This window comes from Leptosomus discolor, chromosome 7 (assembly GCF_034619465.1).
Source record: "Leptosomus discolor isolate bLepDis1 chromosome 7, bLepDis1.hap2, whole genome shotgun sequence".
Lineage (NCBI taxonomy): Eukaryota > Metazoa > Chordata > Aves > Leptosomiformes > Leptosomidae > Leptosomus > Leptosomus discolor.
In genome coordinates, this window is record NC_141397.1 from 41161867 (window position 1) to 41184724 (window position 22858).

The window sequence follows — 22858 nt, forward strand, 5'->3', positions numbered from 1 at the left end:
CAAAAAGAGGACTTTAAGCCTTGAGCATTCAGCATATACTTGCTAATTAGTGACCTCATAAAGAAATGCAAATGCATGTATGAGCAGGACATTAATTTATGCTGGTTAGCAGCTGACTGCATGAACCATGGGACTACCACAGATCAAAGCACCATTTGTCATTAGCCACACCTGACAGAGGTATTACAGCCTGGCCAAAACTGAACACAAACTGTGGTATTAACTACACTAATTTGGACAATTTTAGCTCCGATTTGAGAAACTATGAACTATGGTGAGTAGTAAGTAAAGTATAAAGTTTTTTTGAAGCCTGACTTCAGTGAGATCAGTGCAGAACTCCCTTCAGTGGCCCTGGTGCGCACAACGCATCAGGGGAGGCTGGGTGACACGGTGCTCCTGTGCACTTGTGGGCTCCTCGTGTCTTGCATCTGCCTCATTTCTTGGGGTGTCTTGCTAATCATCACCCGTTCATTGAATATCTTTGTATTAAAATGTCTTCCTCAAATTTTATTACTTATTAAAATAAGGTAGTTTCACCCAGTAAGTCAGGATTGGGCCAACACACTAATGTATCTAAACAGAAACGTCACAGCGTCGCTAATCTCTCTTTTGTCTGGCGTTGGGGGTAAATTGCCGTCCCCGCACCGCTCGTCGCTCCCGCGGCCAGCGCTGGAGCGGCGCCGCCGGGTCTCCTCAGCAGCCGCGACCCCATTCGGCCGCCGTCCCCTGAGGGACCCTCCCCGCCGCCCGGCTCCTTCCTCCCCTCAGCCGCTCGGGAACCGGCCCACGGCCCGCCCTCCGCTCCCGCCGAGACAGCACCTGCCCGCGGCGGCAGGTGCGGGGCCCCCCCTTGGGGCGGTCGCCGGCCGCGTTCCGCCCCTTCGCCGCTGTCCGCCTGCGCGAGCCCCGCCCCAGCCGCTGACGGGCAGCCAGGCACACGGCCCTGCACTCATGGCGGCGGCGGCGCTGCTGGCGACGGCGGCAGGACGGGGCGGCGGGGGCCGGCGCTGAGTGCCTCCGGGCTGTGGGCGGGGGCGGCCGGTGCAGGCGGCGGCGGGGCCGGGCGGCGCGCGGCGAAGCGCGGGTGAGCGGCGGGGGGGAGGGGGGGGGGGGGGGGGCGGGCGGCGGGGGGAGGGGGGGGGGGGCGGGCGGCGGGGGGAGGGGGGGGGCGGGCGGCGGGGGGAGGGGGAGGAGCGCGCGGCCGCGGCGGCTTTGTGTGCGCGGGCGGGGGGAGGGGAGCGGCGCCGGCCGCGCACGTGGGCCCAGCCGCGCGGGCACTGCCCCGCCCCCCGGGGCGTCCCGCCACCAACGCCGCGCGGCCCCGCGTAGCTCCCCGGAGTGCCCCGCTTGGGGCGGCCTCGGCTTCACTTCGCGCCTCCGGCTGCTGCCCCGCGGCGGTGGGAAGGCGGCAGGGCGGGCTGGGGCGGCCGCACCCGCTGGGCTCGGGGCCTCCCGCCTCAGGGGGCCGTGCGGGCGGTGAGGGCAGGCGGCCCGTTCCCGCGGGAAGGGCCGTGGTTGGGGTGAAGCGGCACCCCTCGGAGGGGGAAGACCCGCGGCGTCGTCTCCCCACGGTGGCGAAGCCACCCAGCCCCGCGGGGAAGCGGGTGGGCGGGGCCTCCCCGCGTTTGGGGTGCGGGTCCTCCCCGCGTTTGGGGTGCGGGTCCTGGGGGCTGCCGAGGGGACCCCCTCGGGGCAGCGGCGGCTGTGTTGAGGGGGGCCCGGCCCCTGGCGCCTCCCGGGGCCCGGCACGGCCCGCCGGGTGTGGGGCGGGGGGCGCCCTGTCCGGCCAGCAGCGATTTGCCATTGCAGCACTGCCCTGGCTGCCCGCACGCAGTCGTCGGGAGGCGGCTGAAGCTCCTGGCCTGGACGGAAAGGGACCGGCTCCGAGCCTTGCAGCTGAGGGTTAACCTGTAGCAACTGAGGGAGGAGGTGTCCCTGCTCTTTCTGGAGGTGCACCAGAGGCCTCCCCGCGGTGAGAGGTTGAAGCCTGCCCAGAAGGTCGCTGTGGGTGGCGTTAATGCTGTTATTTTTTCTCTCAGTGGAGAGAACATGTCTGGGATCAAGAGAGTGATCGCAGAGAAGGACCCAGACTATGAGGAGATCACCATAACGCATCCCAACAAGCGTCACAAAGCAGCTGAACAGTCAGGTAGGAGCTGTCTAAACTGAAGGGGGTCTCCCGGGTGGAAAATGCTGTGAATGTGCGTGCTGACTGCAAACAGGTCAGGGAGGACTGGGGCAGGATCTAAGGGGTCAGAGGGCAGAAACTGAGCTAGTGGTACCTCTGTATATGAAGAGGTGTTTGTCGTACCTGGAACCATTGCTACCTGCTAGCTGAACTGTAAGTAAAGCCTGAGGGTGCAGGCTTTGGTGCATGATAGCAGCTAGAGCACGAGCTCTCCAGGGCTCCAGTGAGGTGCTTTGGCTTCTGTTGCTTGCTGAAGTATTTTCCAGTGTATCTTATCAGTAGGTGCCGATGCTGAGATATGCTCCAGCCTGGGCATCTGTTCTGCAGTTGAAGTCTGCTTCCAGAAAGATTGGCAATTCGTTTATAGTTTGGAGGACACAGGTCGCAGTACAGCATGTAGGGGGCAGGAGGGGAGAATTCCATGGCCCTGCGGTAGGTAGGCTGGCTCTTGGAAGATGACAAATGTTTGCAAGAGTAGGTGGATGCAGTGAAACGGAGCAGTGCGGAAGGGGTAAGTTAGGGAGAAGGAAGGGGCTCTGAAAGATGCAAGGGAGGAGGAGGAGCAGCTACCCCACTGAAGAAAAGGTGGATAAAGTGTCGTGTTGAGAGTAGCTGGATGAGTAGGTTTGCATTTGGCATGCTCGGGTATGCTTCCTTTCGGAGCAAGTCTGTTGGCAGGGTGCCTGGGACAGGTTGCAGTCGTCTGGGCAAATGAAAGCAGAGCTTCTTGCCCCTGGGACGGGGAGTAGGCTAGCAATTTTTGGCATAGCACAGCTAGTGAGAGGATTGTGGGAAGAGCTGACAAACAGGGAGGTGAGAAAACCGAAGCTGGCTGTGGGATCTGAAGGAGATGCAGGAACAGACCAGGATGCCAGAGCTGCCAGTTGGAGAGGGACAGATGATGGCTTCCTGGATGATGTTTTGGAAAGTGGTGTGCAGCTGGACAAGTCTGAGGAGGCTGAACTCTGGGTTCAGTGAGTTGCTGGGCAGGTCCTGTCTGCCAGGTTGGTTCGGGGCCCTGACAGTGGAGCTGTGCTGGAGCTGGCCATGGCGGAAGAGCATCACCACTCCCAGCTGCCTGCCCTTCCTGCCTGCTAGAGGTCACCACTCTCTGTGGTGGAATGTCCCAGGGACTGCAGACGGGTTTTTAATCCGCTTCTGAAGCAACTTTTCAGAAGGTCTTAATAATTAGTGGGCAAAGCCTCAGGCCTTGGAAGGCTGTCCCTGCCAAAGTGAACTTTCTCTTCAGGTGATTCCTCCAAATTGGGTTCTTTCTTCCTCTCATGGAAGATCTCCAACTTTTGATACAAGAATTCCTTAAGTACACAAATTTAACTAACACGATCTTAATTAGGGACTGGTTGATGCTAAGCTGGGAAAAATACGCAAAGTGTTCTTAAAAGCCTCTGTAATATAACCACATATCCTAAAGTGCTTTAATTGTCATAATGCTGGTGTTGCATGGCATCAGTCCTGAGAGAGATGCAGTTGTCCCCATCTGAACTGTGCATCTCATACCTTAATATGTTTACGTTTATTTTAAGTGTAGACTTGCATGTGAATTTCCTGGGCATGGTCCAGAGGAAAATTAGATTTGTCTGTTTTTTTAATTTTGCATTACTCATACAGATTCAACCAGAGCTTTGCTTTAATGTAGGTTTGAACTATTTCTGGTCCTACTAAGTGTGTGTGTGTGTATATGTGTATATATATATATACACACATGCATCTGGAAATAAGTGAAAAATACTTAGGATACCCCTGTTGCATACAGAAGCATCAGTTGCATTAGTCCTGTTGTAGGTACCTGATCACACAGTAACATTATGTATGCTAGCTGTAACATACCAGCAAAGTTTTGATTTGCTTTTGATTTCTTTACTCTTTCTATTGGGATGTTAGAAACCTCTTCAAACAGATATGTACCCTTTAGTAAAACAAATGCTTCCTCCGAAGCTCAAAACAAAGTCTTGGTGCTGTTTCCCGCTATTCCACGTAGAAACAATGAGATTTTTTTTCAGAGGAACCCAGACTGTTTCTCTGATACGCTTTGCAGTGAGGTCACTGTACTTCTGACACAGGCTGGAGGACTTTTTCCAGGTTTCATCTAGAAGTACAATTCCGGCTTTTACAAGTTCTTGCTTAGAAGCTGATAAAAACAGATGCTGTTTGAAACCCCTTGATATAATGGAGGTCACTTAAGGGAAGGGTAATATTAAAGTCTACGGTAGGTGTAGAGCAAAAGGAATTGTTCTTCCTCTGTTTATATATGTTCTAGAAAAACACAATAAGATGCCAATTTAGTTCTTAGCCACTAACTCGCCACAAGGTATTTGCACAGTTTGAAATACGAAACTACATGCTTTCTACCGAGGTCAATAAACTCCTGCTGAAAAGCTAAAATGTTTTGACTGCCGTGCTGGAAGAGGATTTTGTAAGAGGTGGACCAGCTTTCGACAACGTAGTTTCCTTTGTGGGTAATGAAAGGCTTGTAGGCGCTTCAGAGCAGACTGCGCTTCCCACCAATGCTGAATGTACAAAGTATTAGTTTGCCTTATTATTGCTGCATGATGTGCTGTAAATTTCCCGGACATGAATCAGGCCAAAGAGAGCAGAAAAATGTACGTAGTGTTCCAGTGTACTCCTGCGCAATCACAGTGGTAACTGCACTTGGCTGTAGCACATTTGAGTTTTCCTTTTACTGTTTACAGCTTTACTGAGACAGAAGTAAACAAACTAGTCCTGTTCTTCCAATCTTCTGTTATTTGTCATCTCAGACCTAAAAAGGAAAAATAGCTCTTCACATAAGCCAGCTTTTAAAGATACGTATGTTTTTTGTTAAGACAAATTGCTTTCTTTTGCAGAAAAATGATTCTTCCCTTTCTTTGTGTGCGTGTGCTGAGCTTACTATCCCTTCACGTCTCATTCCATAATGATTTCTGATCTTTATGTTTTTCAAATAGAACCTCAAACATAGAAATACAAATCATTTCTCCTTTTTTATTTTCCATGTGTGGCCTTGTACAGCTCGAGATGTTGCTGTGCAGAAGATTGAGACAATTATAAAAGAACAGTTTGCCGTTGAAATGAAGAGTAAAGAACACGAAATTGAAGTTATAGATCAGGTATAAAAGTATTGTTCATGAAACTACATAATGTCCTGGTGTATTGGGGTTTGAGGGGATTGCTATAGTGGTTATCCTTTACTATATGTTACCTCCTCTTTTTGTTCGTAGCGCCTGATTGAAGCAAGAAGGATGATGGATAAGCTGCGTGCCTGTATTGTGGCTAACTATTACGCATCTGCTGGTCTCCTTAAAGCTGGAGAGGTAAAAATTACTTTGGGAATAATAAGACTTTAGGGAATATCTGCAAAGGAAGACGTGTAGTTCACTTGCTTATTCAGCTGATGTTTGATTTTGAGATGTGATTTTCTGAAATGGTGGAGTTTGAACTGCGAATGGGGTGGCAGTGGGAGAGGAGACCTGTGCATCACCAGCTGGGCCTCAGGTCCTCGGCAAAGATGAGCCTTCAAGGAGTGGTTGAGAAGTCACGCAGCAGCTGTTGGTTCTGGTTTCTGAAATACTTTGTATTTTTTTTCATCAGCTCTTGCACGAGAGTGCCTTGCTTCTCACACACTGCACAGTTTGTCCTTGCAAAGCCCTGAAAAGTGGGGAACATGTTTTCCTATTTCACAGGAGAAGAGCGGAGGGAGGTGGGTTTTGGAACTTCTCAGGAGGAAAAAAAAAATAAAAATCAAGATTTCTTGAGGCTTGGGCAGTGCCATGAAACCATCCTCCCTTTACCCTGGCAGCCAGTCTGTTAACGGTTTGGTGAACAGACTGATGGTAGCAGTAAAGGTGGAGGTAAATCAAGGCGATATCACAAAGAGATTAAAAATTCACAAGGAAATTAAAAAAAAAAACCAACAAAGAACCAACCAAACAAAACCCAGCCCAACCCCTATTAGTTAAACTCCAGTTCTGAGCACTCTGTCCTTACTGGGCTGGTAATCGCAGGGTGTTTGTGACTCATGGAGACTCCCCATTGACAGGTAGTTCACTACCAGTGTAGGTTATTTAGTTACCATCTTTTCAGTTGAGGGAGTTGATTTAATTTCCAGTAAAGATCTCAGCTGGGTTTTGAAAGCTGTAGGTGGGTGCTGCAAACCTTGGTTTTACTCTAGTCCGATGAGAATTTCTCTTCCAAGCAGTGGCTCGCACTGCTACTCCTGGTTTTCCTATTGTGGTTTCCAGAAGACTTGAAGTGGGGTAAAACCAAAAAGGTCCAGTTTAGTTTTCCTTTGCTGAACTTGAATTGAGCAACTGGAGTTGAAAAAGGTTATAGTAGTACTGGGAGGCTTGGAGATCTCTCTTCCCCCCTTGGTTTTTGTGTAGGCAGCTGAAGAATGCAAGCTGATCTTTGAAGGTGCTTTTGTCAATGTCATCATGTGACAGCAAAGAGCTGTGCTATCCCCTTGTTTGTTCTGCCATGTAGGGTGTTTGGTTTCTTCATTGCCGATTTTCGCACTTGCCAGAAATATCAACTTTGTAATTGTTTCAAAGTATTCAGAAAACTTACTGATACATCCTTGCTTTGTTTAGTTTTCCTGTAGTTTCTTCGAGCTTATGGCTAGTGTAGCTGTGTTTTTAATTTTTTCTGAAAGTCCCGATTTGCATGCAGGTTAAATCGGTTCTTTTTTTGTTTTGAAATTGTTACTAGTTTCAGTTTTCTTTGTTGTCGGTTTTTAATGCGTGGTTAATGTATGTTTGACTTGGCAGTGAAGGATTATCTTGTTTCTGCTTCTGGTAGAATGGGAGTCTTTGCAGTTTAATTCAGAATTTCTAGGAAGATGATTTGCCAATTCCTAACCTGATCTCTGGAGAAACAGTTCTCCAACCCGGTGCTGATAGATTTTGAGGCTTCTGGTTCCATATGATTACAGTTCTATTACATTTTCCCACAAATTAGTAGACAAGGTGTTGGTTGTTTTGCTTGACTAGGGGTAAAAAAAAAAAAAAAAAGAGATTCTTGGTGGTGGTTTGGTTTGGGTTTTAGGTTGGTGTTGGGTTTTTTTTTTTGTCATGTTGTGTGTGTGTCCCTGCCATTGGATATATGGATATAACTCTCTTGAGAGGTGGTAGTTGTTTGTCTGTTGTACCTAATGGACAATTGGAAAGAAACCTCTCAAATGAACCTTTAAAGTCCAAGGTGGGACAATGTTTAACTCCACTCCTGCTAGCACCTCTCAAGGGCAGTTCTGTTGCTCCATAGTGGTGCTGGTGTCTGTCCCCATGCCACACCCTCTATCACGTTGACAGAATTTTGGATCGGGGAATTTACATGGATTAAAAATAACCCTGCAAAGGAAAGAAAAAACCAAAACCAACAAAAATGAATGAACCAAACAAAAAAAAAAAATCCCAAATCAGTTTATTAATTTGTTTGTGACCTGCCCGTTCTCCATGAATAATTGTGCCAGCCTGGCTGATCTGGGTGGCTCAGGCAGGGAAGAAGGAAGCTGGGAGTCTGTGGCTTCAGAGCTGGACTGAGCCTCTGCTGGCACTCCGCTGGCTGGCAGAGCGGTGTTTCTGCTGACTTGACTCATCATCAAACCAAGGTGACAGGGAAGACTGGTGGCTGGGAGAAGTGGCCAAGGGACACTTGCTTTGAGTGATAGATGTTTTCCTTGTCACTTCCGAGGTTAAAAACAAATGCAGGAGGAAAAAAAAGTAGGGGCCTTTGTCACAGTAATGAAAAAAACGAAAGAGATTTAAGCACTCCCCTGCCCCATCGTCATCGGTGCAGGTTTGGGAGGATCTAAGATTAGCTCTAAGATGTCAATTCTGAGGAAGGTTTGCAAGCATGCCTAAGCACATTATTCATTATCCTCTATTAAGCTTTGGGAGCAGACAGGCTACTAATATATGTAGCTTGCCTTGTAGGCATTGACATGACTACCAGTGAGTATCAGAACTAAAGAGCCTCATGCATTTACATAGCCTGCTTGCCTGCAGGAATCGGCCAGCTGGGGCCTTTCTGTGTATGGCAGAAGACCATAGGTGTCTGCACAGGAAGGGGAGACATTATTTTCAGAGGGACATTATAGGTATTTGAGTAGGCTGCAGTCCTCCACTCCAAAACCAGGTGGGTTTCTGAGATCAAAAGGTCTAAAGGAACAGATTCAATTTGGGGTGCTGTTTCTGTAGAACTGTTTTAAGTTTTTATCTTTTGCAGCATATGTTTTTGCTGCAGGGCAGCTGATTAAATATTTGCTCTTTCTTCATATATTAACTTTTTCTTTTCTGGCACAGCTTCATTTTTATCTGGGCTGCAGGGAAAATAGTGACCAGATCTGCCTGACCTCTTTGTTGCAGGGGACCAGGTCATGTGATGCGACAATTCTTAATCACCCTTCAATCAAGAAATTCCTGGAATCACCCTCTAGATCGTCATCTCCAGCTAACCAGGGCTCAGACACTCCATCTGCCAACCACTCCGAGAGTGACTCTCTCTCTCAGCACAATGACTTTCTCCTGGACAAAGACAATGGCAACTTGGATGCAGATGAGCGGCTGACAAACAGCCTGGACCAGAGACAGAGCAGAAGTACTGGCCGGGTAAAGTAAAACTTGAGTGGTGGTCAATTTGTTGTGTGTGTGTGCTCTGTATGGACTCAGTGCTGGCACCAGGCGCTCTTCGTGTTTTCACCCACCTTACTGAAGATCTGTTTCTTACCCTCTCCAACTGCTTGCTCCCACTCTCTCAGCCTGACGTTGCTGTAAGGCTAACTGAAGTGTATGTAACTTGGATAGCTCCTCTTAACTCAGTCTTGCCCAACAGAGAGGTCAGCTAGGCAGTGATGACAGCACTCATGTTAGGACAGCTGTCTGCAGCTGTCTCAGTTCATAGCCTCTGGGGAAGGAGGTGTTTCACAGCTTGAGCAAAGGGTTTTGCCGTACACATGGAAGTCAGGTCAGGAGGGATAGAGCCTGGAGAGAAAAGCAGCATGTGTCATTCCCAGCAGTGGTTTTGAAAAGTAATGCTGCTGCCTGGCCCTGGGTGCCCATAGGCACTGCATAGCTTCAAGTGGTTGAACCACTGGAGTTTGGGATTTAGCTTCCACAGCAGCCTGGGGTGAAAACACAATGACACCGGTAGATTAGCTCACCCTGGCAGCATGAGCCAGTAGACACTAGGTGCAGAGTTCGAGTTGTTTTTCACTTGGTGGCGCTGCTTGCTGTTGTGTTAGTATCACTGTTTGCTTAATGGACCAGACTGACCCAGGTTAAAAATACCTTCTTTCATTATTCCTCCATACTTTTTTTCTGGGTAATTTTTGACCTGGATCCATTCCTTTATGGCCTGCCATGCAGCTACAGGAATGCTTCACCTGTTGGCTGCAGTTAGCTCCACTGGGGAGGCTCTATCACTGGCTGAAATGTGTGTTACTGCGTGAGGTGAAACTCTTCAGTTTCCTTGCAGTTCCTTTAAGCTGCCAGGCCTGCCACAGGAGTACAGCCTCTAACCCAAACCAGGGATGGGTATATCTCATTGCATATGACTGCATTCTGCAGCTGAACAAGTTGCAGTAGTAGGTGGCACAAAGAGCAATGATTCTGCCTCTGTTGAGCAGCGTGACACCCTTGATAACAGGGCTGCAACCCTGCCTAGGGTCCATAGCAGAAGGCAGATATACAATATATAATGTGGACCCACCTATATCATAAACCACCAGACCAGTATAACTTGTTTCTGCACTGGGAGCATTGACGGAGAAGTTGTATTGCTGGGGAGTAGCATGTTGGTACATCTTTGACCAACACAACCTGTGGCCCAGAGGTGGCTGAGGGAGTGGTGAGGAGCAGGAGCCATCCCATCCTTCTGTGGCTCCTTGCTCCAGTTTGGGGCATCACTGACTTAACAGAGGAGATGTAGTGGTTCCTGGTGAATCCGCTGCTCCCCGCACTGACCCTTATCTGACTAGTGCTCAGTGGAATACGCTCCAGGAAGCTGCAGCACAAACTCGGTTGTTCTCGAGAGAGTGGCAGTCCCTTATTCTCTACACAGCCACTTCATCAAACAGAATCGTAGAAAAACCTCTCATTCCCATGCAAATGACAGTGCAGCCTGCGTTGGCACGGTGGGTGGTCATGTCATCATTTTACCAGGGAGTCCTGGCCACTGCTTGATAGCTGAGGTTGTGTTATAAGGTTGCTTAGGCTGGATTTATTATGCCCAAGTATTGCAGTGGATTTGTAGGCTTATCTAGATGTCAGTGATGTGGCTGACTACTATCCCTGTTGAGTTGGAGCTGAATTCTTGCCTCGAGCCCAGCATGAAGCAATGCTGGAGTCCCTCAAAGCAGCAGAGGCTGGGAGTGAGAGAGATTTAGATTTTCAGATAGCAATTCAAGTATTTTTAGGTATGATTCATTATTGGTCTCTCATTTAACTATGCAGGTTTAGTTTTTTTTAACACCACCTTACTTTTGTAATGCCAAACAAAATTATGTTTAAGAGGAATGTTTGGTTTTTGTTTGCCTTTTTTTTTTTTTTTTTTTCTTCCCCTACCCTCAGGACAGTTCGGGTGTTTCAAGCTCTCAAAAACCAGGACCACGAAATGCCGGACTGTCAAGTGATGAAACTTCACGGCTTTATGTGAAGAAAACGATTGTGGTTGGCAACGTCTCCAAGTTAGTAACCAGAGTCTGAGGAATGGCCATTTATTTCAGGATTAAATGGAATACGAAGTTAAAATTAGGAGACAAATAAAATTGCTAGGCTGTCACAATATGAGGTATTGCCCTTGAATAATCACTGTACTCAAGACTACCTTCCTCAAGTGTCTGCATGAGTGTTTTTTGGTAGGAGGAACAGGTGTTTTAGTAGTTGTTTGTTTATATATATATATATATATATATATGTATGTATATATGTATATATATATAAAATAAAGATCCGTTTCTCTCAAGGGGAGTCTTTCAGCATTTTCTGACCAGTTAGAAATCCCAAGTTTTTCCATGAAAACTTGGAAAAGCAAGTTGTCCTCATGGCCAATTCAGTGTGGCTCTAGGGACAATGTGGTTTAAGACAAACAAACAAAACCCAAACCACCATAATGAGGAAAATTGTGAAAGTCCAGTATAGTCTGAAGAAATTAATTTGTACAGTTTTTATTTATAATTTTTTCCCCAAAAATTTTAGGACAAGTGAATATACATAACTTTTGAACTTTGAGGAAATTAGTGAAGAAAGGCATTCATTTTAGAAACCATATACAAGTCCAGGTTTTAACTCTCTACCCGTGCACTTCTCAAGTCACTCTTTTCCTCTTGCATAGAAAGTAGCAAACATTTGCTAATGAGACTTACAGCATAATTAATTCTTCCTAGTTAAGAGACTGATGTTAAGGTGGATGAATTTCATATGGCAGTCATGCACTAAAATAGAAGAAATGTTAGAAGCATAGAGTAGATTATGGGACCTTTATCTGTTTCTAGATGAACTGTCAGTGTAAGGAATAACGAGCAGAACTGTACAGGGGGCAGGGTTCACAGAGGCATTTTACCATCCCCAATTTTTATGTCTAATCTTTCCCACAATATTTTTTGTGGTATTTATCTGTTTGGGATTCTTATCTTGTGTTTGTTTTTCAATCTTTGCCAGGTACATTCCCCCTGACAAGAGAGAAGAAAATGATCAGTCGACCCATAAATGGATGGTGTATGTCCGAGGCTCTCGGAGAGAACCCAGCATAAATCATTTTGTCAAGAAGGTTTGGTTCTTCCTCCATCCCAGTTACAAACCGAATGACCTGGTAGAAGTGAGGTAATAAGGAATTATTCCGGTCACTATTCCGTCTTTATGCTTGTCAGGCTTACAGTGCCAAGTTTCTTAGAAAGTTATCAACTTCTTTTCCTGGTTTAGCATTCCATGTCTGTCTTTAACCTCTGTCTTGGCTTGACTTACTCCAAAATAATAGTGAAAATAAATTAGTTTTTAGGTAGCAGATGTGCCAAACAGGTTGGTTTGTTTGTTTGTTTTAATTTCCTGCTGAGAAAAAACATTCAGTTGTTGCATTTCATGTTTGTGCATCTCACGAGTTTGTGTGTGTATTACACAGCTGCTGTGCAGGTTAGGCTTCTGTTGCTAAAAGAGATGTTCTCTACCTCCCATCCATTCCATGGAAGAGAAAGAGGAGTCTCAGAAAGCTGTTTTGCCCATAGTTTTAATGATGCGTGTGCATTTGGACAAGAAATCATATGTTTCTCCACTGTAGTAAGATCAGTGGTGGTAGCTTCATGCTTCAAGGAATTTCCCATCACTGTAATGGTGCTGGTGCTACAGAAACAGGGCAGCTTCTCTGTCCTCTCCCAAACCTGTAATTGAAGCTGTGACCCTAATGAGATGAGCAGGGTTGGTTCTGTGTTGCCTGCTGCAGGGAAATGCCCTTTCAATCTTTTATTCTTATTCACTTGGACAAGGGAGCGGGAAGATGCCTTCAAACTACTTTGTGTCTTCCCAAAGAAATTATTCTCCACAGGATGGTCAGCCGCCTCCTGGAGGAGGGTGGGGAGACTGCCTAGGCAGCTTAGGTTTGGCAAAATTAAACTACTGAAAGGCGACTCCGGAAAAACTTATCTGAGATAAGAAGTGTTGGTACGGCTCAGTAATGTTTCTGAGAAGACAGCCCTGAGGAGGACAAAAGCAAACTATTGTATTTCTTGTATAACATACTAAATGATACTTGACTGCTTTTTGTGCCTTTCTCAGTTTCCAGTATCTGATGTCAGTGCTGTTTGTCTTCTGTTTTAATCCTGCCTGATTAATTGATTTCTTGTTGTGTAGTCATTGTAGTGAACATTAATGTTCTGGACTAAAAATAGCCTTTAAACCTCTTGCGTTTTGTTTCATTGCAAAACTACATTTGGGATTTACGATAACAAGCTGAAATACAAATGAAGTAATGGTAAATGTTAGAGATAATGACAGTGGCTGGGTTAGCTTTTCCTTGTTGTCTGTGTGTTGTTCTCTTGGCGTTGTGAAGCATGTGCCTTCTTGCTACTAGATAGGGAATAGCAGAAAGTGATTGCAAAATACTGCATTGAAAGCTCACCTTGCAGCTGTGTCTGAGGAGCTGACTTGGGGTTTTTTGAAACAAGTATTTTTCATTTGGCATTGCACAGGTTTGGGTTTTTTTTTTATTAAAGACACTTGTTTCCCATGTTCTCTGATCCATCAGTGTTTTACCATTTTCTTCCCTGTAACCTTGTGCAAAATAAAAGTATGTTTTCAGCTGTCCAAAGCCATAAAATTCTCATTTCTGTGATTACATTCTCTCTGTGGTGAATAGCAGTCCTGAAGAGAGCTTTAGTTGTCAGCCAGAAAAGCAGTCTTTGGCTTTCTGAAAAAGAGGTAGGTGAAAGCTGTACCTCTTCTGCATCCAAAATGTGAATCACCATTTGCTTCCAGAGAACCTCCGTTTCACCTGACCAGGAGAGGCTGGGGAGAATTTCCTGTGAGAGTCCAAATACACTTCAAGGATAGCCAGAACAAGAGGATTGATATCATACACAATCTGAAGGTATTTGAACAACATATTTGAGAGAGAGGCAATTAAGTGAGCTCTCCTGCATAACCTAGAAGAGGCTCCGCCTCTGTGTGTGTGCTTCTGCCTCCCTCTGTTGTGTCTGTGTCCTGCTGGTTGTTTGCCCATGAGTAGTTGAGCTGGAGAATCAAAAAAGATCCAGGAAAGCCTCTTACGTTATATGGAGTCGATGCCGTAGCCAAGGAACCCAGCCTTGCAGAAGCTGGAACTGTTTCTGCTCAGAGCAGCAAAGCATTTACCTGTTGTTTCCCTGCAGTTTGAGATTTTTATTGTACTCCCGCTGGCTTTAACTTGACAGAGTGCTGCAGGGCTATCTTTCTGTTGGTCAAGTGATTGCTGTATCTGTTCTGTTCCTTTAGCACTTGCATGTATTGGCTAGAGATTATCTCTGTGGGCAGGGAGGGGCTGAGATTCCCCATTTGTTGCATGTTCCTTTTGAAGAAAGCCTTCTTTTTCACCTGCCCTTTGACACTCAGTAGGATTTGCAGTGTTCAGCAGTCCTGGTAACTAGGCCATTGCTCTTTTCCTTTTAATTAGTAGTCCCTAGTGTTAGTGGAATTAAGTCCTGAGCTGATTCAGTTTCCTGTTTCTTTGAGCAGCATGATTGGTTTTATTTAAACTCTGCCTGCATTAATGAATTTCATGCTAATGTAGATACCTCATTGCAACCCCAAATATAGACAGTAGAGTAGGCTGGGAACGTTCCCCTGGAACTTAGGGATGTTGGTAACAGTATGATGGACGTTGTGCAGCAAAGGAAGCCCAGCCTACAGGAGAAAACTGAGCCAGTCTGTGGCACACAAGAACTCAAATCAGCAAATCTTTACTGCTTGCATACTGAGCCTGTGGCTGCTGTGAGGTGTTACGAGTGCGCTGAGCTCTCCACCGTGGCTGGCAGCCTGTCTGCCCATCAGACTCCAGGGCACCGTGAACCTGTCAAACCCAGCTTCCCTCTATAATATCTTAATAGATGCTTCTGGGATTTTCTGCCTCTCTATCAGCTGATACTCAGTGTGAATAGTTATTTAATCAAAAATCATAGTGTAAACATAGCCTTCATGCTGGTCAGTTTAAATCTCTTTAATGAGTTTTTTCTCATTATTATTTCCTTATATTGACATCAGGAATAAAAAGGACACTCCTCAGAGACTCTTCGTTGTTGGGGAACTATTATTGCAATCTGTCTCATTTCCTTCAGCTTTTTTGTTCCTTTCTGCTTGAGTGTGGGCTTTGGGTTGTTGTTGGCTTTTTTGCAGAAGAAGAGGTACTTAATAAAGCACACAGATTTCTGACCCTGTGGCCTCAAAAAGTTGGATGTGCTGCTGCTCAACTTAAATAGCTTCAGCTCCTTTCAAACAAATGGTATTGTAAATTCTAGTTGATATATTGCTTTGCCCTGTTGGTTAATATAAATGTGTTGTTTTGCCCAGTTGGACAGGACCTACACCGGCCTGCAGACACTTGGTGCAGAAACGGTAAGCATGACGTGGAGTAGATGTACTTTGATTCCCTTAAGGATATTCAAAAAGAAGATGATACACAGGACTAAGCACAGAGTCAGACCCATATGATTTCACAATTTCTGGAATGTAGATTTTGCTCTCTTGTTAAATGAAGTGACTATGACACCTTGTCACTATTCATGACAGTCATTTTTTCCCCTTTCTAGTTCAGGGGAGACTGCTTCTGGCTCTTCTTTCATAAAGAACTTATACTGCAGTTTTAATTTTTATTTCTTTATGGAGCTTCTGGTGCCATATGTCTTGTTTGCATTCTGACATGCTGCAGATCTCATATATAAAGAATTTAAGTTAAAGGGGTCACCCAGCTATCCTGCTGAAATGTTGCAGTGTTTTTGCACATCTGTTAAGATTCAGTATCTTCATTGAATATGAACTCTTAAAATTTAAAATGAATTAATAACTCATAGTTTGCTATATTCCTAAAGGTTTTTTGTATTATTTTCCCATTGCTATACTGTAGTGAATGGAAACTTTTCTGGTGAAATTGCATTGCTTCAGCTTTTCAGTCTGTGGAGAAAACACTAATGTGAGATGTCTGCTGTGATTAAAGAACACTTTTGAAGAGTAGTTAATGTGGTGTGTTTCTCAAGGCCTTATCAGAAAAGGCAAGCTGCCGTTTTGTGCCTGTCCCTAAGGGGGTATGCAGTCCTTTCCTTAGTGGGATGCTTGGAGCTGGGCTCTGTATTCCTTCCAGTGTTCGCTCTTCAGAGTTCCCCACAGACTGAGGGGTGTGCCATTTTACCATGGGGTTTAAATGTTGCAAGATTTTTATCTTCGCTCAGGTGCTTCTGGACCTCTAGGAAGTGGCCCTGAAGTGAATGGAAATGTTATGCAAGGGTGGGGAGAGGAGAGGGAGAGGTTTCTAGACATTAAAATAAAAAGAAAAGGCACAGTTGTTTTCACTTTTTCTGTCTTTACCTAGCTACCAAATAATAATGTTGTCCTTTCTCCTATTTCTGGAAGGTAGTGGATGTGGAGCTACATAAGCATTCCCTTAGTGAGGAGTATCTCTTCTCCCAGTCTTCAGAGTCTGACCTTTCTGACGTTTCTACATCTTTACCACTGCCATTGAGTATCCCAGCACCAGTCAAAGCTTCTTCACCAATTAAACAGTTGCAGGACTCCAGCCCAGATGCTTCTGTGGACAAAGGTAAATCAAATGTGTATTGGTGAAATTCGAGTTCTTGGAACTTCAGCTCTTCTGGATGCCTCCTCTTAATTGCTCTTGTGCCTTAAAGGTTGCCAGTGCTACCGGATCCTTCTCATCCCAGATGATCGTTTCCTCAATGTACTCTGAAATGTAATTCAGAAATTGTTATTGTTTATTTTTTGGGTTTGGTGGTTTTGGGTTGTCTTTTTTTTTTTTTTTTTAAATCTGGAGTTTGTTGAGCTGGTTCTGTTTTGCTAAACATAGTGAATATGGAGCTTTATGCAGAGATGCAGTTGGAAAAAAGGTTGTTGAATAGCACTGGTAGTTTTGGTTTGGGCAGGCTGTTTTCAGAGGGTTTTTAGGTTTCTGAGTATTTTGTGGACTATGCATTTAAGAAATTGGTCTAGTGGAGCGTTCAGTTATATATGTTGGTGCCTAACATGAGTTGACTTGGGGGGTAACAAAAATGGCTACATAACTGTGGTGTTGAAAACAGAGTGAAAAGGATGTAGTGTATGTTTGTGTGAGGGATGGCATCTGTGCATGTCATGGTCTCATTCTCACCTTCCCCTGTAAGATCAGGAAGTGCACCGCCCATTGCAATGGGGCAGCAGTTGATGCCTGTTGATCATTTGAGTTGCCTGAAACAAGCTAGTACTGGCCTCTTGGGCACACTGTTACAATTTTTAGTTTGCGTGAAGTAGGAATAACTGTGCCTCTGTTAGCATTTAGCTTTATTTCTGAAATACACGGTGTCGAGGCTTACATGACAGACCTTGGTTAAATGGGCTGAAAACCAAGGATGTCTCTTACGGTTTGCACATTTTAGTGTGAGAAACTTGCTGGAAACAGCAACTTTATATTTCAAAATACGGTTGCATGCAACTTGATCTGATGCCTTTCTTGATTAATCCTGCCATTCCAGTGTTCAAGGAATGGCTTTAACCTCATGTCCTGCATGGTGTGCTTTCTGGTAAGTGCCATAATGCCACTGGCAGTGTTCTGGCTCAGCGAGAAGACTGTCCACTGTTTAAACGCAGTGTTTTCTTGTTGCCAAAAAAGGAGAGAGACAACCAAATTTTACATGCACAGGCTTTTTATTCAAACAGGAAGATATGCAGGACCTTTAGGTGAGCAGTGCTACAACCAACAGGAAGGAAGTAAACCTGCCTCTTACCATGGCAGGGAGTGGCTTATCTCTCAGCTCCAGGTTAACTCCTCCTGCTTCAGATAAGGTGGATTCCTTAATCCAGGTCAAAAGGCAGTAGGTGGTCTCCTTGTGCTTTTACCCCAAAAAATGGGCTACAAGATTATCTGCGAAGGAAATCCAGCCTTAGTCCTGTGGAGGCCTAAACAAGGGCACTTGAAACTACCAGCAGCTTTTGGTCAATGGAAGCGTTGTTCCAAGAAAATGTGTGAGAAGTGGCTGACCACCTGCCACAGCTGAACAGGCTGTGCATGGTACATTTTTATTCTTCTGTTTAGAAACAGATCCAACAGGCTTGCACAGGAGGAACCCCATACCCCACTTTGTCCCCGTTTAGCACTGCCTACCCTTTGCTTTGCCTTCCTTCCTTCAAGAGCATGTTTGTCGTACCTGAGTTTTGTTTGTGTAGAGAAGCACAGTAAGGAATTAGATGTCTTCGCCTAAGAACTGTTTCTCTTGTTTTCCGTGTTTTAATCAGGATTCCCTGGGAATGCTGAAACCGAAAGACATGCCACGTTTTATTCCCTGCCATCTTCGATAGAACGGACTCCCACCAAGTTAGCCACACAGAAAGTTGCCTTTGGCTCTCATGGAAATTCTGCCTTTCAACCCATTGCAGCTAGCTGTAAAATAGTGCCTCAAGGTCAGAGTCCAAGCCCTGCAGAGTCACCAGGAAAATCCTTCCAGCCTATCACCATGAGTTGCAAGATTGTATCAGGTGAATGTTAGTTTACTTATCCAGTGCTTCACCATGGAAAACAAGGGAGTGAATCAGTTGGACTTGTTTTATGTCCTTCCTCTGAATTCCTGCCGATCTTTGAATATCAGGCAGTAGGAAACTCCAGAATAAGGAGCTAAACACACTTCTTAATGTTCAAAGAAAAAAAAAAAACCTAGTGTGAAATGCTTCATATCAGATGAAAAGCAGGATGAGAGCTATTCTCTCCCTATTCTTGAATACTTTTAAATATCAAAAAGATAGTCTTTAACTGGACTGCAACCCACAGAAAGGCCCATGCAAGGACCTGTCTTCCATGTGGGGTATTTCTATGTGGGAAGAAGCCATTCTTCTCCCTCCTGCTTTCAGACAGCTGGGATGGATTAAGAAGAAAATTTGTTTTCTGATTATTGGGCAAATAATTAGATTCAACCTTGTAGACTCAAATGGTCCCTCTTGTACTTGCGATATCTCCTCAGATGGAACAGCTTTGGTCTTCTTCCAAAGTCCACCCTCTGTTGGATTAAATTGCCAGCTGACTGCTGTGAGCAATGTGATACTCTCTTGATAGCTTCTGAACCAAACACTGTCAAGGTGCTGTTTACTCATTTCACTTATAGTCCCTTCCCTGCTTGGTCATGATGCCATCCAGTGGATGAAGTTTTACATCAGAAAGTTTTAATGTGCAGCTCACCATGTCACGTGTTGTGAAGCTGAAAGATGACCTGTTACATCCCTTCATTTTCTGGTGTTCAAAGTAGAAAAGGTGAAGCACCAGCTCCCAGCATGTGTGACTTCTGATGATCTGCTCCCAGATAATTTTCCTCAAGCGTGTTTGGTTTGTTGGTTTTTTATTAAATTTCAATATTGTTTCTTGACATCTTAAAACTGTACTCAGGCTGATTTACATTTGAACTTATGCCAAGTACTTTCTTCTTTCTTAATAAGCTCTTCTCTTGATCTTCTTTTCCCAAGGCATCCCAGAAAGCAAGAATTACAGGGCCATCCTATCTTTAAAATCCTTGGACTATTCTCTGTTGATCTTTGCTATTTGGGCGTTTCCCTGCTAAATATTTTTCCAGGGTTCTGCTGTCTGCTGAGAAGTGTCACCCCTTTCAGATTTCAAAAGCTGTTTATAAGACAAGGGGATTTTATTTGATCAGCATTTGTGTTCTATTTTAATTGTCAGTCACTGCCAAGAAAGCAGATTAACAGGCAGTTGAAGGTCAGTGTGCTTGCTGCCATCTCTTTTTCTCTGATCACTTCCTTGCCTGTCCTTTTCTCTGTGTTTCTTTTTTACCCCCTCATGCAGCTTTTCTCTGGTTTTTCTCTCTCCTGGTCCTGTTACCCAGAAGTTGCACATTTTACAATTTGCTTTCAAGGGCTCCTGCTGTAGTGAGAGCAGTGAAGAGACAAGATCACCCATGCCTGTCTGCTGGCTGCTGTATCGCACAGCCTTTTTGTGTAAACTGCTCGGTTCCTGTCTCTGAATGCTAGTACCATGGGCTCCACATGGGAAAGAGAGTGCCTATCAAGGAGTCTCAGCTCTCTTTCTTCATCTGCTTGGGTGGACTGGTCTTGGCAGTGAGAATGATTTAGGTAGCATCCCTCAGGATTCGGGGATGGACCTTCTCAAGGTCCCTGTGAACCCTGCTTGTCCTGGTAGGCAGAAAGGGCCCAGGGTAGGTATGAGCCATAGTGCTTTATATGCATTTTCCTTTCCTTCTGTCTCCTCTTTCCTCCTCCAAGTCCTGTGATCTCACTCAGGCTGGGAAATGCATCCTCAAAAAATGTTCCTTCTCTAAGCCATTTTAAAAAGTACTACTTCTGCTGGTTTTTTATGTTCTTACAACACTTACAAGATAGAAGCATTGGACTTTTTTTCTTAAGGTTCTCCAATATCGACCCCTAGTCCATCTCCACTACCTCGTACCCCAACCTCCACTCCGGTGCACGTGAAGCAAGGCTCTGCTAGTTCAGTCATTAATAATCCATTTATTATTGTGGACAAGCCTGGACAGATGGTTGGAGCAGCAGCCACAAGCACAGGTGTGTAGTGTGATCACAGAAGGCAGTGGCTTAGTTTTACCCATTCAAGTTTACTCTCCCTTTAAAATTATTAGTATAATGACAGCATTTCAGCTTGTGAAGATGAAAAAGTACTTATCAAAGAAAGAGAGATGTATTGTTGGTTTGCACAACTGGCCTGTGTGAGGTGGTTAAGGGTATCTCAGGCTGTAATGTAACTTCCATTAGGAAACAGCACATAGTGTAAGGCCGAATTGAATTCACAGATACTTCTTCAAAGAGAGCCTGTTCTTTGCAGGCAAAAAGGGAAGGGGAGAAAGTAATGTAGACTGTGGTACACAAAGATTTAGGCAGAAACAGTGCACAGGTGTTTGTGTGAGAATGGTGTTGCTGATGTGGGCAGAAGGCATGGGGGGTTTGCAGTGACTTGCAGATCAATCTTCGGTCCTGGTGTGTGGTGCTCTAGACGTGTTGAAATACAAAGACCTAGGTTACCAGGGTAACAGCCATGCTGGTTTTTGTTACTGCTCTCAACTTCTAGTTGGTCCTATTCCAGCTGGTTTGGATTCCTCTAACTGGATTCCCTCTGCACTTCAGTGGTGACATAAGCCTGGGGTGAGGGGGAACTCTGAACTGCAGGAGACGGATGATGAGTATGGGAGTCAATTGGTAATCTTTGTGTCAGGGCTAGAGGAAAGGTCACTTAAAAGTAATTTATTTGTTGCAATTTGTGGCTGAGAACTACTGTGTATTTAAAATCATGCTTGTTTGTGTATCTGTGTGCTTGCTAGCCATCTCAGAAGGATGCTCAGGGCCATGTGGTGAAGTGCAGCATCCACGTAGCACACAAACCATTTGCTGGACATGATTGGAAAGCACAAAAATTCTCGTCTTAATAACAGTTCCTCCTTTTATCTGAGGGAACACAGCTGTCATGTTCATTTTAACTTCATCACAGAGGGAATTGGTAGGGGGAGCATAGTCATAGGTAAATGGTTTAAAGTATGTTTTGGGGCTTTCTTGGTAACACTGAAGCTGTTTCACCAATAGAGTTTTGTTGATTGGTTGGTTGGTTGGGGGGTTTCTGCCTTTTTTTTTTTTTTTCTGTTTCTTCTTTACCTTCAGCCTGACTGTCTCCTCTGCTTTATTTAGTTTGTCATGGTTTGAGTAACTTTTTTGTTCTCCTAGTAGTGGTTTGTACATGGAGGGTGGGATCTGTAGATGCCCCAGATGGTTTGGACTTCAAGTCATAATGCCATTAAATATACAGTTTCCCACCACAGTAGTGTGATGTAAGAACAGACTGGCTTGGAAGAAACTGTCTGCTACCTCTCACTCCCCTGCACTCCTGCCGCTTCCCCTGTATTCCGCATGAGTCAGATCAATGGCAGAGCAGAAAATTAATACCCTCCTCTCCCCAAATGGAGCTTTATTGTCAGAAAGCCTCATCACCAGATCCTGTATGAGGGAGCAAGAGGGAATGTGGAACTGGCTTTTTGGCAACAGCAGCCAGGCTGGACTGAGTGTAATGTGATACTAAAGACAAAGTCACTGGGATGTTTCTGATAAGGCTGCAGATCATACTTGAAAAGAGGGGTGAGATCGTTATGCTCTGTGAAAGCCAGCCTTCCCAGACCCCATTATTGCAAGAAATGGCTGCTCATTTACTTTTAAACTTAAGTACAGATTGTAGTATAACTGTATGAGAGACTATTACTGTGTTTCCGTGAGCGTAATCCACGGCTTTGGCGTGTTTTGAACAAACGAAGCTAACCAACCCAACAGCAGTAACAAAACCGCTGCTGAGCAACAAAATGTTGTGTACACACTCTGATAATGCAGGGTAAGTTTGCCACTGAACACCAATCCATCTCGGGGGGTCAGGAGAGTGCTGTGGCACATGTATCTGTATGTTAATTTTGCAAGAGCAGTCTTCCACAGAGGGCCCTATGTCTTCATTCTTTATTTTTGTTTCTTCCTTTCCTGCTCACTCTGTCCCTTCCTCTTGTTACTCCTCACTTTGTCTCCCTCCTTTTCTGGCCTTCCTTTTCCTTCCCGCTCCAGCCTCCTCCAAGCCTTCCCCTGTGCCAGTGTCTGAGGCTAGCGTAGGTTCAGAGGGCTTCTGGGCAGTGGAGGACGCTACATCTGCAGCACCAAGTTCTGACTGGTGGTTCATTTACTGTCCTAATTTCACATATTCACACCTGTAGCCAATATCCTCAGCCACCCAGGAGGGTGCCTGACCATTTGCTTGCAGCAAACAGAGCTGTGGGTGGAAAGTGCCTTCTCTGGGGTGTGGATTCTGCAGGTGGAAGTTTGGTAGTAGATTTGTTTTGTGCACATGCATGCCAGCTCCCAGTGGTGTACCTCTGTATACAGAGTTGAAACAAAATGCTGTGTTCCTTGTTAGAAGAGGTTGCATGTGTTCAGTGTC

At 45.3% G+C, this 22858-nt stretch overlaps 1 protein-coding gene across 2 annotated transcripts in view; it reads left to right on the top strand.

The window, feature by feature from the left end:
• Positions 1 to 2049: 2049 nt before the first annotated feature.
• Positions 2050 to 22858, top strand: part of YEATS2 (YEATS domain containing 2) — a 46951-nt gene continuing 26142 nt past the window's right edge. Inside the window, exons 1-12 of one of the 2 annotated variants that reach the window (XM_086467768.1) lie at positions 2050 to 2149; positions 5216 to 5313; positions 5425 to 5517; positions 8566 to 8808; positions 10768 to 10883; positions 11857 to 12018; positions 13663 to 13774; positions 15229 to 15273; positions 16285 to 16471; positions 16712 to 16714; positions 18157 to 18396; positions 20287 to 20445. In XM_086467768.1, coding sequence (XP_086323894.1) covers positions 2050 to 2149; positions 5216 to 5313; positions 5425 to 5517; positions 8566 to 8808; positions 10768 to 10883; positions 11857 to 12018; positions 13663 to 13774; positions 15229 to 15273; positions 16285 to 16471; positions 16712 to 16714; positions 18157 to 18396; positions 20287 to 20445 — 1558 coding nt within the window. The remainder of the gene's footprint in view (positions 2150 to 5215; positions 5314 to 5424; positions 5518 to 8565; positions 8809 to 10767; positions 10884 to 11856; positions 12019 to 13662; positions 13775 to 15228; positions 15274 to 16284; positions 16472 to 16711; positions 16715 to 18156; positions 18397 to 20286; positions 20446 to 22858) is intronic. The other variant, XM_086467767.1, reaches the window with a different exon arrangement.